Consider the following 15,476-nt stretch of genomic DNA (forward strand, 5'->3'; position numbering starts at 1 on the left):
GAACTGCAGTGTGCATTAGCCATTTTCCAAATACAAAAGAAAAGTGAGAAAGGGAGTACATTCGGCATCTCGGGTATCCTAAAACAATTCTGTGGTCATTCCCAGTGGTACTTGCCACATTGCAGAATCGTCCTGGACGCGCTCAAGTCGTAAGTTGGATATTTCCCACAGCACTGAAGGCAGCATTACACCCTCCCGTTCACCGAGTCCCCAGCGCTCATTCAACGTGATAGTGGCTCCCTGACACACACACACACACACAGAAGCGGTGTGGTTTCGGAGGAGCGCTGACATGGTTCACTCTAACGCTCTTTAAACAGGATGTAGCGAGTCAGAAGACGGAAAGAAAAAAAAACCGCGTTAAACTCTGCGATGTGACAAATAACAAGTGAGAAATGAGCGCGACAGGGGAGAACAGAGGAGTCCAGCTGAAGCAGCTCACCGCCGGCAGGTCTTGACGGCTGCTCCCTCTAACCTGAGACACAGCACGGCCGCGCTTATCCTTCATGCCGCAACGCACGGTTTTCACACACTGAAAATCAAACATAGCCTAAATACTTCCCATCCCGCTGGTAAACCTTGAAAGCGAGAATGGCGAGCCAGAACGACTGCTGTGTGAAGGTTTCGTTGAGGTAAGCCCATAGCGTCTGTCTGGTGAATTTCTGCCGACCTTAGCAGACCACATTGTGTCTGTGCTGCCTGGAGATCAATTAAGTGCTTCCTACACACCTACCGTCTTATTTGAATATTAACGGTCCTTATTGTGTCTCCCCTGTAGGATACAGCAGGTTATACTGCAACAGTACGAGTGTACTTACACCTTGTTTTGTAATAGCCTACATGGGTGTAGCTCTGCACACTATTGATAAGGCAAGGCATGTGCCACTGCCACGCTATCTCCTAACGTTACACGACTGTTTTCATATTGGGGGGGCATATGTTAACCTTAGCAGTAGTATGTTTTATATGAAGTAGGCATTTGTATTTAAGATTTAACATCGGCCGAAGTGACAAGGACAGCTGCAGCCAGGTGCGAGAAGGAGAATGGGCGTTCCTGCCCAAACCCTTGTTTTATTTTCCCCATGCATCGTACGCGTGCACCTGCAATCTCAATTTATCCTACCGTTGTAGTCTTATATGTGCATGGTTGAGTTAGCCCTACGGTCAGTGTTTGAAAGGACATGTTTCTGTTTTGTCTGCCTCTGCAAATGAATCGTGCACAAAGAGATGCCCTCCTTCAGAGCTGTCATTCACTGCCTTTGTTGGAAACGCACCCAAAGCTTGGCCGTTTTAGCTAGCAGCCTTTGGTTTTGTATCGGGAGATATTGATAGCCCATCGATGCGGTTGAATGTGGATACAAAAAATCCTGAAACTGTGCATAGGCCTGCTGGGACTTAAAGGGCGGCAGCCTCTCAAATTGGTAGGAATGACTTGAGTATAATTGGGGCTGCGTCTGCAATCATGTTTAGTCTACAGCAGGTCGGTTGAGGCGGTGGTCTGTTAGGCCCACTGTCCATCCGTCTTCTAACCCAGGGCCTCCCCAACTTCTTCATGTCAACTAAGGAGCCCCATTTGGTCAGATTGTGTCCTAAGGAACCCCATCTGAAAGGACTGTTGTTGCTTGATATGATTTAGTACAGATTTATACAGCTGTAGATGGGGAAAGTGAAAGCTAGACTGAATCCTCATAAAATAGTCATCCTTTCACCTTCTTTATTTGTGCTAACCTATAGGGATTGAAGTAATCGTGAAATGTAACTACTCTTCATTTTGCTGCCCCTGCTGGAATTCTCTCAAGGACCCCTTGAGGTTTCCGGACCCCACTTTGGGAACCACTGTTCAGATTTACAGGGGCAGGGGTGGGGGAGATTAAGGTGGTGCCTGGCCTTTTAAAATGAACCTTGAAACCGATGGCCCCGTTTCCCCCAGGAGACTCAGAGCTGCTTGTCAATCAGCCGCTGAGTGAATTTCATTTGTGCTTGTTCAAATTGCCAGTAACAGGAAGCGAGTTGGGTTTTGTTGAAGAAAAGTCATAAAGGTGAAAAGAGAAGTCATTGAGGCAGCTTGTGGCTGTTGCTGTTGTTCATACTGGCAAACTGAAGCCTCAGTTATTGATCTGAGTCTAGAGAGCAACTCCGAGCCTTGTTGTCGGAGTGTAACTGAATGAGTGAAGGTGACAGGTATCGCTGCACACACACATGCACACAAATGCCAAGAGCTTGCCTGTGTGTTTATCTGTCTCTGTCTTCTTCTGTGATGCAAAACTGACTGTGTAAGGGTCTCCATCTTCTTCTGCATAAGGATATATGGTATAAACAAGTGTTTTCCTTGCTGGATCCAACTATATTGCCTGCTAAACTATTCACCTTTACCCTGGCAAAGAAGGTCAAATCAACACATAGAGCAATATTGACACAGTAATACGTCTTCATTTCTGAAACCCTTAAGTCAGCAGTAACCTATTAGCATGGATTTCACATTGTAATTAAACAGCTCTTGTGTAATTATATGGGTACAACAGTGGGTGAACCAACACTGCTCATTTTCTTCGTGTGTGATCTGTGTGTGTATTTGCCCTGTGAGTGGCACTAACAGTGTCTATATGTGGGACAGGAAATGGGATGCACACAAATAAACACACAGAGCGGGATAACTTCCTGCGGAGTGGGGATGGTTTTCCCAATGACTGCCAAGCTTCTCTTTCCTTGAGAAAGTCGGCGACTGATAAGAGGGGATGGTGTTTAATTGCTCCCATGTTGCTGCTGCCCTGAGGCAGACTGCATAGCGCGTATGTGTGTGTGTGTGTGTGTGTGTGTGGAGGGCAATGAGGTTGTAACCTAGAGTAATGACGGCAAAACACTCAGCCCCCACCAGCGCACTCGCACGCACACACACACACACTCACACAGACACACACACACACACACACACACACGGTCTGTCGCCAGCACCCATTTCCTGAAAGTCTGCATTGCCTTCCCTAAACAATGTCCATATAGCCAATCCATGACCTAGAATCCTGCATTCAGACCTGAGTGCCTGAGGAATGGATGTGGATGGACACACACACACAAACACAACACACACACACACACACACACACACACACACACACACACACACACCCATATATCACTTAAGTCAGTGGTTCTGCATTGCAGGCAAGTCAAACAGGATGATATGTGTGTAATGTAACTCTCTACTAAGTGGACATCATTAAATTGCTTATGGCTTGGCTTTTGCATCAGTATTAGAGCTGCAACGATTAATCGATTAGTTGTCAATTATTAAATTAATTGCCAAATATTTTGATAATCAATTAATCGGTTTGAGTAATTTTTTAAGAAAAATAAGTCGAAATTCTCTGATTCCAGCTTCTTAAATGTGAATATTTTCTGGTTTCTTTACTCCTCTATGACAGTAAACTGAATATCTTTGGGTTGTGGACAAAACAAGACATTTGAGGACGTCATCTTGGGCTTTGGGAAACACTGATCGACATTTTTCACCATTTTGTGGCATTTTATAGACCAAACAACTAATCGATTAATCGAGAAAATAATCGACAGATTAATCGACAATGAAAATAATCGTTAGTTGCAGCCCTAATCAGTATACAGCTGCACTCACTTATGAGATAAGCTCAGCCAGAACCAAACAAGCTCAAAAGAATGAGAATACTCCCTCATTCTCTCAGTCTCTCTCATTTGACCCCCCCCCCCCTCTCTCTCACACACCCATACCCAGACAGATGCAGTTTCACTTCTCCCCCTGGGTTCCTCCCCATCCTGTTGATGGCATCTTGAGTGCTGCATTGGCCCTAGATTGAAAGCTTTATGCTCTATAGGGCTGGGTCTGAGTGCGTATGTGCGACTGCCACTATAAATGCCCATAATGCAGTGTGCGTGTTAGGTGTAGCTTGACAGAGTTATGAGCACCATGTGAATTTCCATTTGCATATCAATCTCCCTGTCGCTCTCGTTCTACAACTCATTCACTCCTACTCCTCATTTCAGACCAGAGAGCGATGCTTGTCCTGCACCAAGGTGCTAAGTCAACCTCCATAGCTGCGTATAAATAGACACGGCAAAGGCAAATCTGTTTAGTGCCGTTGTGGTCCTTAACCTTGTGACGACTTGTAGAGGTTTTCACCTCAACAGCCTGTTCCTCAAGCCTTTCCTCTCTGTCTAATTCGAGCCCCGTTACCAAAAATGACCTGAGGAACACCAAGGAGTCCCATGAGTCTTTGTTCATTTCTAGTTTCAGATGATGACAGTGATGAGGCTGGAAATAAGTTCTGCTAAGGAAATGAACAGAGCATGATATTCAGTGTTTTCCCCTCAGGTGGGTGACTGTGTATGTGTGTGTGTGTGCTGGAAGGGTTATTTTGAACAGTTATGACGCAGAGATTTGGGCTTGAGAGGATGATGGGAGTTCAGCTGAGGGTAAGATTAACTTTCATCTCTTCGGTCCTCTGTTCAACCACTCCAAAATGGGGCTTCGCATAAACAGAAAACAAAAATATCACTATTATTTGTCAACTACATGGGATTTTGGTTCCATAAAACATTTGGATTCTGCTGCAAAGTTTTTCAGTATAAATGTGCTGCAGACTTTTGCCATCCCATTACCAAAACACTGGCCTCAAAATAAAACAGGAGTAGTGAAATACAACAGCGGAAGAGGCCCCTCACAGCTGATATACAAAGGCTTTAAATGGGAGTTAAAAAAAGTGGTGTTTTGTTGGTGGACGTATGTCCTGTGTAGGCTACCAGTCTCGCCTGTTTCCTGTGTGTGTGAACAGTTCGCCATGTGGGTTCTGTCTGGGTTACACACCTCCCTAGGGGGCTGCATTTAAAAGGACTTTGGTGGGAAATAGTGTGTGTGTGTGTGTGTGTCTGTGTGTGTGTGTGTGTGTGTGTAGGTTATAGGCCTAAGTATTGGCCACCCGGCAGTGCTGTAATGGTTATCTCCTCATGAGAGAATTCTCATACTTGGTCTCCAAATTCGTCCTCCCTGGAGTCCCTTCCACCAGTTTGTTGCAGACTCACAGTTGCAGCTCAGGACAAGTGAAAGCAGTTTGGCTGTGTGTAGCTGGATGCCAACACAGAAGTCCTTTCTAATCAGTGATTTGGCCTTAACCAAGAAGAGGAGCAGGAAACATGACAAAGCACACACCCAAGTTGGCCATCCACAGCTGTGCATCACTTCCTCTTCACCCGGCCTGGTCACATGTTTTCTTTGTTACCCTTCAAACCTATTGGACCTAACAGGTCTGAGTGAAAGTCATTTGTGGCAGAGTGCTAAATGAAATGGCCTGGGTGGGATGGCTTAGCACTGTGTGTGTGTATGTGTGTGTGTATATGTGTATCATTACAACACTATGTTAAACTGAATATGTTATATTGTGGAAGATCAAAATATTTGATCTAAAGAAAGAAACCCCTGACATGTGACCTTATAGTTGACAGTCATGCCATAGATAAATGTTTCTCTCTTAAACTGTGGTGGGAAACCGTATGACATGTGGCATAAACCTTCCTGATTTTGCCACATCAGTGATATCTAGAGGCAAGCAATGATATTATAGAAAATGTCAGGACAGTAATGAACTTAATAAGTCAAATGGGCTTAAAGAGGTAATACTAAGTGTCTTGTTCATCACCTGTTTTATAACAGTCGCCCTGTTGCATAAGCAGGCTCTACAGGCTTTGCTTGCAGTGTGTGGCTGACTGACGACATGAATAAAGTCTGCAGGAAAGAGCTTACTTAGCTTGCCAAGCTGCACTACTAAAGCCCAGCTTTCAAAACAATAAAATGCTCCTCTTGAGGACAAATTTGACAACAACCACATAATAAAGAAGCCATTTGCTCCTGCTTCTGAAATGGCCAAACCATCAGGGGAAAAGGTCCTTGTGTGTTGAGTGTAGATCCTGACAAGATGCAATCCTCTACCCCAGAGCTTTTATTTGTACTATGTCTAAAATACTGGGGACAGGGTAAATCAAAATGGTTTTGATTGGCTTTGGCTATACTTGGACCTCTCTGTGTCCTTTGGAAAGTAAACAAACAAAAGCATAAGTGCTATAAGTAGTTGTGAGACTGGTGTGTTGATGAACTTCTCCCTGCAAGTGGAGATCATCAGCCCACCCAGACGGTGTGCTGCTGTTGCAGAATGACTTCCTGTAAGGCTGCCACTGGACTATCCTCACTTCCTGTTCACTTCCTGCTTCGTTAGAGCTGCTGATGTATCAGTTGACAGGCCGAGGGCTAGGACTGGAAATAGACTTGAACTCAAGTCCTGGGCCAATATTCATAAACCCTCTAAGAATCAGTATACTGATCTGTAGTCTGAGCAAGGGAGAATCAACTGATGTCCTATTTTATAAAAGTCTTTCACTGCTCTTCTGAATGCAAGTCTCTGTGATGAAGAAAAGACCTGTTGTTCCTGTGATTAAAAAAAAAAAAAAGGAAAAAAGTCACATTGATTCAGAGTGTGGTAACAGTGTGCACTCTGGTAATGCAATGTTATCGCAATCTTCCCTGGAAACGTTTGTCTGATCCTTTTGTTTTCTCCTGCTCAAGCTTGTGTGCATTGTGAGCACAAAGTGGACCGACTGCTGAGAATGAAGCCTGGAACTGTGACCAAAACGCTGGAATGTTGCCAGCTCTTGCTCTCCTTGCTCATTTTTTCTACTCCTATTCGCTCACTCTTGCATGTGTGCACGCACGCACACACACACACACACACACACACACACACACACACACACACACACACAACACACACACACACACACACACACACACACACACACACACACACACACACACACACACATACACACACACACAAATTTAGCTATTTGAATTCAGACAGGAATGAAAGGTGCTTCAGTTGAGACATTTGCATTTTCCTGTTCACACACTGCGTCATAGTGTCATCATATGTCAGCTGGTCTTTTTAACAGGCTTACCTGCTGCCGTGGTTTAGTTACATTCCTCAAAAACACTGTGGGAGTCAGAGGAAAACAAGCAAATCATTAATTTCTTATTCTTATTGTTTGATTTGGTTTTAGTTATGCAATATTCATGTATTAATTCCTCTTCTGAAACCAGCATTCTGATGACTGGACATCATGACTATTGACATTGTTTGGACAGCGTGGAGTTAGAGGACACTTATGCCGCTTTTCCACCGCATGTTACCGGCTCAACTCGCCTCGGCTCGACTCGACTCGACTCTACTCGCTTTTGGTAGTAAGGTTTTCCACTGCAGATGGTACCCCCTCAATGTGCCCCACCCCCCACAACTGGTCGTCATAGCGACGCCACGACGCTGCATGAAACGCGACACACACAGCAACAATGCAGGATATCGAAGGGATGGTGTTCTTGATCTCGGTATGTGAAACAGATTTTATTTCAAAAGAGGCTGAAGGCAGCGAGACAGCAGACTCTCTGGTTGCTCAAAGGCGACGCAAGAGGGTAAGCTAACCTGGTAGCTAACGTTAGCATTATGTCCCGTGTCGCGATGACGATTCTCTCTGACCAATCAGTAGTCTGCAGTGTTTTCACGTCACCGTTTGGTATCGCCTCAGCTCGCCTCAGCTCGCCTCAGCTCGCCTCAGCTCGCGGTGGAAAAGCGGCATTATGCCGCTTTTCCACCGCATGGTACCGGCTCAACTCGACTCAACTCGACTTGCCTTTTTTGGTTTTCCACCGGGCAAGTACCAGGTACCAGGTACCATATTACCTAGTACCTGGTACTTTTTTTCGTAGCACCTCCGTCGAGGTTCCAAGCGAGCTGAGGCGAGCTGAGGCGATACCAAACGGTGACGTGAAAACACTGCAGACTACTGATTGGTCAGAGAGAATCGTCATCGCGACACGGGACATAATGCTAACGTTAGCTACCAGGTTAGCTTACCCTCTTGCGTCGCCTTTGAGCAACCAGAGAGTCTGCTGTCTCGCTGCCTTCAGCCTCTTTTGAAATAAAATCTGTTTCACATACCGAGATCAAGAAACGCCATCCCTTCGATATCCTGCATTGTTGCTGTGTGTGTCACGTTTCATGCAGCGTCGTGGCGTCGCTATGACGACCAGTTGTGGGGGGTGGGGCACATTGAGGGGGTACTATCTGCAGTGGAAAACCTTACTACCAAAAGCGAGTAGAGTCGAGTCGAGTCGAGCCGAGGCGAGTTGAGCCGGTAACATGCGGTGGAAAAGCGGCATTAGAAATCACGGGACATCTGTGTGTGTGTGTGTGTGTGTGTGTGTGTGTCTGTGTGTGTGTGCGTGCGTGGGGGGTAGCTAAGGCCCTTTAAACAGGGCACCTCTCGGGAGAGAGTAGACAGAGGACACAGTGAATGAGTCTGATGTCACTGCAGGTCTTTGTGCTCTTTGCTGAGCTTGCATACACACACACACACACACACAGATAAACACACACTGAGCAAGGGAGGAGAAGTAGAGGGTAAACTGGGATGAAGCAGAGGCTATATTTTTAGGGGGTGTGATAGAGGAAGGGGTGGCTGATGAAAGAGAGTGTGTTGGGGGAGAGGGAGCGATGGAGAGGGGTTTGGGGAGTCAATTGATGATGTCCTCTTTTTTATAAACTGCTGCCCTGCGACTCAGAAAAGAGCAATGCTTCCTGTGATTCAAAAAAGAAAAAAAAATAGAAGAGGAAAAGAGACGGAGGAGGGTGGTGGACAAAGGGCTGAAGCAGAGGGGGGCTAGTGAAAAAAGAGCAAGTGTCTGTCCTGCTGTCAAAAGGGCTACTGTAGCGTGCAAACATCAGCTCTCAGCCGAACAAGCAACGTAATGAGTGTGTGTCTGCACGTGTGTGTCTGTGTGTTCGTGCGCATGCGTGTGTGTTGGAGCATCTGTGTTTTCTCTGTGTATATGAATAATTTGGTCACAGCTGCTCCCTTTTCCCATATTCCCATGAAGGAAGGAAGGGAGAGAGATGAAGGCCCTCAGGTGTTGTGTCTAGACTGTAACCGAGGAGGAGTTTATTCAGTCTATGTTGATGTTGAATGTTTTTACTTTCTATTAAAATGGTACTCCGTTTAAGACATGTACACAGACAGGCAAGCGTGCACACACACACATATATGATGTGGCATCTCCCTGATGTGGCATGGATGACAAGGCCTAGAATGGCCAGTACGTTTTCACAATCGAATCAGACTCACAGATACCCAGTTAATAATAGATACATAAATAGTAAATAACTAGCTATTGTGTGGAAGATTGAGCTTTCTTGTGGTCTTTCTCTCTCCTTTTCTCTGTTTCCCTCTTCATTTCAGTCCACTGAAGCAAGATTAATACAATTTGATAATATAATTCTGAATGAGTATTTCTGTATTTCCTTCTTTGTCTGAATTCAGTTTGGTGACCTTTCCTAAGCCTGGTGTGCCATTCATTAACTCTGCAAATGGATTCACTGCATAAATTGGTATTGAAAGTGTAGATATAGTCTAGGAGATGTGTATATGTATGGATTGGCGCCAAATGTCTGCTTGTGTGTGTGTGTGTGTGTGTGTGTGTGTGTGCTTCAGTGGACCTACAGTGTCTGCTGTGTAGATATGAAGGGGGGTTGACCAGCTGGCACTTAATCACCTTCAGCTCTAAGTAGCTTAATCACTGCTGGAGTTTGTGTCTCTCTCTGAGTTTGTTTTGTGCTGTGTGTGAATGGAGGGAGATGACAGCAGGCCAAGCCTTCAAAACAGCTGATTTCAGCACTAAATAACTGACAGAACTAAAAAAAATGGCCATGTAGATTAAGGCAGTGCCATGAGGACCACTTCCCTTAGAATAATGCAATTTTACCATTCAATTATCTTATAATTTTTACACAAACTACATTTACTTTATATATAACTGCAATAAGTGGTTATAAGTGGTGATATCGGTCATTTTATGTTGCACGCATGTGTTTTGCTCATTATGTAGCTGTTCCACCTAGCTTTTGGCTAATGTCACCTTTTTGCTGGCCAAAAATAGTAGCTTGTCATTTAGGCTAATTTCAAACTGACAGAAATAAGGCATTCCTGTATAACAATACAGAATATAAAGTCGATGCAAAAGTCTAGGACAATTAAGTAGGATACTGGCTAGACTACAGTCCAGCAGTGTAAGCTAACCCACAGACCTTGATACAGACGGGCAAGGATGCTAATAAGATAACGTATTGGCTAACTGACGTCACACAACGACACAGAGAGGCTAAGGTTGATTTGCGTTTACACCCATCTAAACGTATGTAATGAGGTTTCCAGGGTTGGAACTAAGCACCAGTCAAATGCTGGTAAATTTTACTGTAGTTCATTAGCTTGTCTGCTCTACCAGCCGCTTTATCAGACTAATAAGCATTGTCCCAAGGTTATAACCTAGTTTTGAATAAATCACCTAACGTCATGCACCTGAATACACACACTCTACCTCTACCTGACAGAGAAGCTAGGAGCTAACCCCTTGGCTAAGTCTACATACCTACAGACAGGCAGGCTGGTTGACTAGCTGCATTAGCACTGATGCTAAATGCTGTCTGACAGAGAGGGAGGCTAGGCTGGTGGTAATGCTAACCGGCCCCCTGGGGAGGCAGACAGACGAGCAGAGTCATGGCAGCAGACTGCAGCTACAGCTCAGCGTAGACTGTGTGTGAAAGGAAAAGGTGAACACAACCACGTTTCTGGCTGCTGTGTGTGTGTGTATGTGTGTGTGTGTGTGACTTGTGACCTTTACAGTATATTGTTGAATAGATACCACCCACCCAATATAATAGTATGTGTGATTCTAAGTATTTTGTGTGGTTGTGTGTGTGTATTATGGATGGCTTATTCAGCCCTCTAGGCCTATTTGTGTGTGGTGCATAGCAGCAGTAGTGCTAAGCCACTGATAAATGAAAGAAAAAAAGGTGAACACAGCCATGGTTTTGGTTGGTGTGTCTGTGTGTGTGCTATGCTAAGCACTCTTTCTTGTTGCAAGTCTGCCTTTGATCTTTGATCTGATTCCTTTTATGAATACCATACAAGGTTTCCCAGTGCCAGAACCATCGTTCATTGATACACAAAGTCAATTTGTGCCACAATCTGTGGTCCTGTAGCTCAGTCAGTTGAGCATGTCACCAACAATACTTGGATTAGAGGTTTGATTCCCATAAGGCCCACCCCATCATGCAATCATGGTACTGTAAAACGCTTTGGATAAAAACATCCAGTATCCATCAAAATGGCATATGGCTAATGCTTCCTCTTTCAGGATCATTGAAGTTAATTGGAATCAAGCAGAAAATGGCTAGCGCCTCTCTGACCTAGACTAGACAGCCAGTCAATGTGCCATGAAAATGTAGGGAAGACAGCTAATTTGATTCTTTCTTTTCCCTCCACCTCCCCCATGGAATAACAGACAGAGCAGACGGGAAGGGGGGGAAATGAGGAGGGGGTGCGAGGAAATGGGGTGGGGATTGACCCAGAATCAGCTCCGATGATGCGGACTGATGTGGCCTTGTAACAATGAGAAATGCTCATCTGAAATTAGATGATGGTGACAAGCCTGTCACAGCAGTGAGAGGTTAGTTTCTTATTGAGCGGCACAGTTCCTCTTGATGCTCGCTGTTCAAGTTGAAAAGAAGATGTGTAAAATTTTACTATTTTGCCTTGGTTTTATAATTATAATAATGCTATTATTAGGCTATTAGTAGCAGTAGCAATATTTTATAGATATTCAGGTAAATCAGAAATCACAGAATTTTGCATTAAAGGCCTTAAAGACTTTAAATGAGAGGAGAGGCTCATCTGTGTGAAAAGCCAGGTGAGGGCAGACACTGACAGTAAATAAACTCAATCGATGATGCCTCAGTTTTACAGTCTAGGCCGACTTTCTTATCTCAAAACTGATGTCTTTCTCCTCTCTGTCTCTGTGTGTTTTATTCTAAAGCAATCCAGTATCACCCTTAACCCTTTCAGTGCCTGTCCCACCTCACCTGCTATTGTCAACAAAAAAAATTGATATTTGAGCCCCCAACTGTCCCACACATCCCGCCCTGAACTCTTGGCTTTACTGTTTGTTTTGTCTTTGATGTACTGGTCTGTTGTTATAGGACATGGATATCTATTCATTCATTCAATTATAAGGATAATAGGGCATTGGAAACAAAGAAAGGAGGCCACAATAGCTTTTCAAGACAAGGCTTTAAACCTTATCCCTCAACAAGACAGTCAATGTCTTTTTCAAACAAATTCCTGACAGATGTCGTGAGAAATAGCTCAGCTAGCTAACCTTGTGTGAATAGCCAACCTAGCCCTCTCCAGACAATGTAGGACAGCTCCGTCTTTGAAGTCTGGCTTGGTTAGGAAGCGCTCACGTTAACATCGATGAACCAGTTTGCTCATCTGCGCTCCAGTGTGTGACATTGCATGCTCATGGCTAACACAACCAGTCAAACCAATGAGCTCAGTGTGTGTGAGCGCTGCTATTTTTTATCGGTTGTTACTAATCGGCAATAGTGCCTTGGGCCACAAGGCTGGCAGTCTGTGAGGCTAGTTAGATAGATACGGCTAGTGTGAAGGCTATGAACACTAGTTTGCAGTTTTGTGTGTGTGTATTGATAGTGTAATATCAGACTAGTGAGTAAAAAGGAAGAAAGCAGAAAGAAAGAATGTTACCTACCCATGGCTATAGAGAGTGTGTGTGTATGTGTGTATGTCTTCTTAGTAGTTTTTTCCTGCATGCTACTACTGTAGAAGGTTATTATGTGAGTTCTCACGTTTGTGTCTTTTTGATGTAAGATTAAGTATTGAGGTTAGATAGTAATTGTGTGTGTGTGTGTGTGTGTGTGTCTTCAGGGGGCCTGATCTGACCACCAATTAAAGAGATTAGATAGCTGATGGAACTGACAGTAATGCTCTTATGATATGACTGTATTTGAAATGGGCAGAAGGTCATTGGAGTTCAGAGTTTAGACATTAGAGTTCAGACAAAACATTCAGACAACGTTTTTGAGCATCTGTCAACAGCAAGCATACAGATAAACTGAAACATGAGGCCCTATGACTGTGGTCTAGCTTTTTTTTTTTTTCCATTGAATCACACCAGGCTGGCAAAGGCAAGGCATTATGGGCAGACGGCACGTGCGTAGCAGTGTGGAGAGATAGACACCAAATGGGTGTGGCAGAAGGTTGCCGCTCTGCGTGTGCCCACCACCACCTGGGCAAGCCAGCTGTCCCACGCTGTGTGCCAATCCCCTGTGTCCAGTGCCCCACTTCCGATATACATCTCATAAACCCCTATAATGCCTGCTGTCTTCCTTGCTTTCCCTTCCACTCGTCCCACCCTTGCACCCTCCCTCCACTCCTTTTAACTATGTTTCCTCAGTTCATCCCCTTTATGCATCACTGCCTCCATTTCTCCCAAGTGACCCCCTTTTGGTCATGATTAGTGCTTTCTCTTACAATGCTCCCACCTGAGCCAAACACTTACAAACCCCCATTGTCTGTGTCTCAGCTCCCCTCTCTGACCCTTCCTCCTCTGCTTTGCCTAACTGATCTTTATCCTGGCACTCTGCCTCCCTTTAAACTATTCCAAAACATGGCCTAAACCAGAGGCCGAGGCCAAGACTTGCTAAATGGCATTTCCCACCACTCTTCTACTCTTAATTGGTGCCAGCTTATTTCATTCGTAGCTAACATGACTTTGTCTTGCCAGGGACACAGCTGAATGCAGAATCGGTCAAGTGCTCATTGGTTGTCCCAGCCCCCCCCTACAGGGCATTTTTTGGAGCACCATATGAACGTCTGGTAGTGTGTGTGTGTGTGTGTGTGTCTGGCTGCCATCCTACTAGCCTGCTGTGATGTCGGGCCCGTGTGGAGGATTGGGAACAGAGGAACAGAGACAGCTTTAGTGAATGGCCTGCCTGCGTAGCCCATGGTGGGAGAGTGTCTGTTGCTAGTACACACCCATACACACAAATGCTACTATGAAGATTACTATCAGACTATAGCATAGGTGTATACATAATTGGAAAGGTGACTTGAAAGGATTGTGTTGGATAGAACGAAGGACAGACAGAGAGAGGAGAACGTTGATCAGAAGGAGAGGGAGCTGATGGTTTTATCTGCGGAATTGCTGCAGACAGTTGATCCAGGAAATCAATCGGAGCGCTGATTAAATGGGCAATAGGACGGAAATGCCCACTTTAGCTCAATAATCAAAAACTATGCCTTTCAGCTGCACTGTGCTAGTGTTTTTGAAGATTCATAGCTCTGAAGGGGTTCTCATTAACTCTTTCAAACTCTCTTAAACGTACAAGCAATTCCATTATCTTTCCTTCTAACAAAACTGCTTTGATGGGTGAGGATGCAAAACACTGCTTACTATAAACATTCTTTATGACATTTACTTTGTGATGATGACATTCAAATCAAATATAGACAAAAAAACCCATTGCTTTTCTAAATCAGAAACACTCTAAATGTCTTTGTCAGCCCTTTATATATATGGGGTTTATTCCAGTTTTGACCTTAGTAGGCAGTGGTCTGCCACCCCTCCATCCCTCGCGGTACCACCGAGGCCTCTCCTGTTTCATCCCACAGTCACCGATATGCCCAGAGCACCTAACCCAAAATAGGCCATGCAAAGTCCCTGAGCTCTCGGGGCTTTTCATTGCAAACATGCAAGTCTTTGTGAATTGACATATTATTCTCTCTCTCCTGTTCTTGTTCTCAATCTCTCTTGCTCTCTCTCTCTCTCTTTGTTTGTTTCACTCTTTTAAGAGAGCTGGACCAGAAAGAGGCAGATACACCGAGGGGGCAACCGAGAGATAAACGGTTCAAAGAGCGTTTATCAGCTGCACCTCCACAGCTTTTCAGAAGTTTTGTATCAGGTGTGCAGTGTGTGACAAAGCGCTTTTCACTGCTCCTGTGTGAGCAGGCCGCTATCGCATGTTGCTAGGATTTACCAGGCTAACTCCAAACACAACACTTCCAACTGTGAAAGGCATGATCACAAGTCATTATACAAACACAATAAATTTGGACGAATAAAGCATAACTCTTGAACAAACTAAAATGAGACCATTCATTTTGGTGCCTGCTATAAAAAATAGGACACAAAAGCTTTTCAGAGTTTTCAAAGCACTGCTCCTATGCAGGTTTTTCCTTAGTGAATGTACCATTTTCTGCTTCTTGTTACGCCACATTGGACATTATTAGCTGCTGCTGTTTTCAAAGACTGTGTTAGACTAAAAAAAAAGGAAGTAGGAGAAAAAGCTTTTATTTTTCATTTCTCAATCACTATCTCTCTCGCAGTGATAAACTCCCTTCTGTCTGTCTGCATGGAGTTATCTTGCCCCAGTCGCTATGGGGATATGACCGGGACTTGCTCACATTGAGAGTGATAAGAGCACAGCTGGGTTTGTCACGGGAAGTCAAGGAGAGAAAACACACACTGGACATTTAGTTCAATTGGACTT

At 44.6% G+C, this 15,476-nt stretch overlaps 1 protein-coding gene across 1 annotated transcript in view; it reads left to right on the forward strand.

Annotated features, from left to right (window-relative positions):
- Positions 1 to 351: 351 nt before the first annotated feature.
- Positions 352 to 15,476, forward strand: part of kif21b (kinesin family member 21B) — a 61,609-nt gene continuing 46,484 nt past the window's right edge. The window contains exon 1 of the mRNA XM_071525628.1: positions 352 to 632. Coding sequence (XP_071381729.1) covers positions 592 to 632 — 41 coding nt within the window. The 5' untranslated portion in view covers positions 352 to 591. The remainder of the gene's footprint in view (positions 633 to 15,476) is intronic.

The sequence above is a fragment of the Centroberyx affinis genome, unplaced genomic scaffold (assembly GCF_046629955.1).
Source record: "Centroberyx affinis isolate AG114_WGS23_722 - 3 ecotype Tasmania unplaced genomic scaffold, CSIRO-AGI_Caff_v1 ptg001311l_1, whole genome shotgun sequence".
In the NCBI taxonomy this organism is placed as follows: domain Eukaryota; kingdom Metazoa; phylum Chordata; class Actinopteri; order Beryciformes; family Berycidae; genus Centroberyx; species Centroberyx affinis.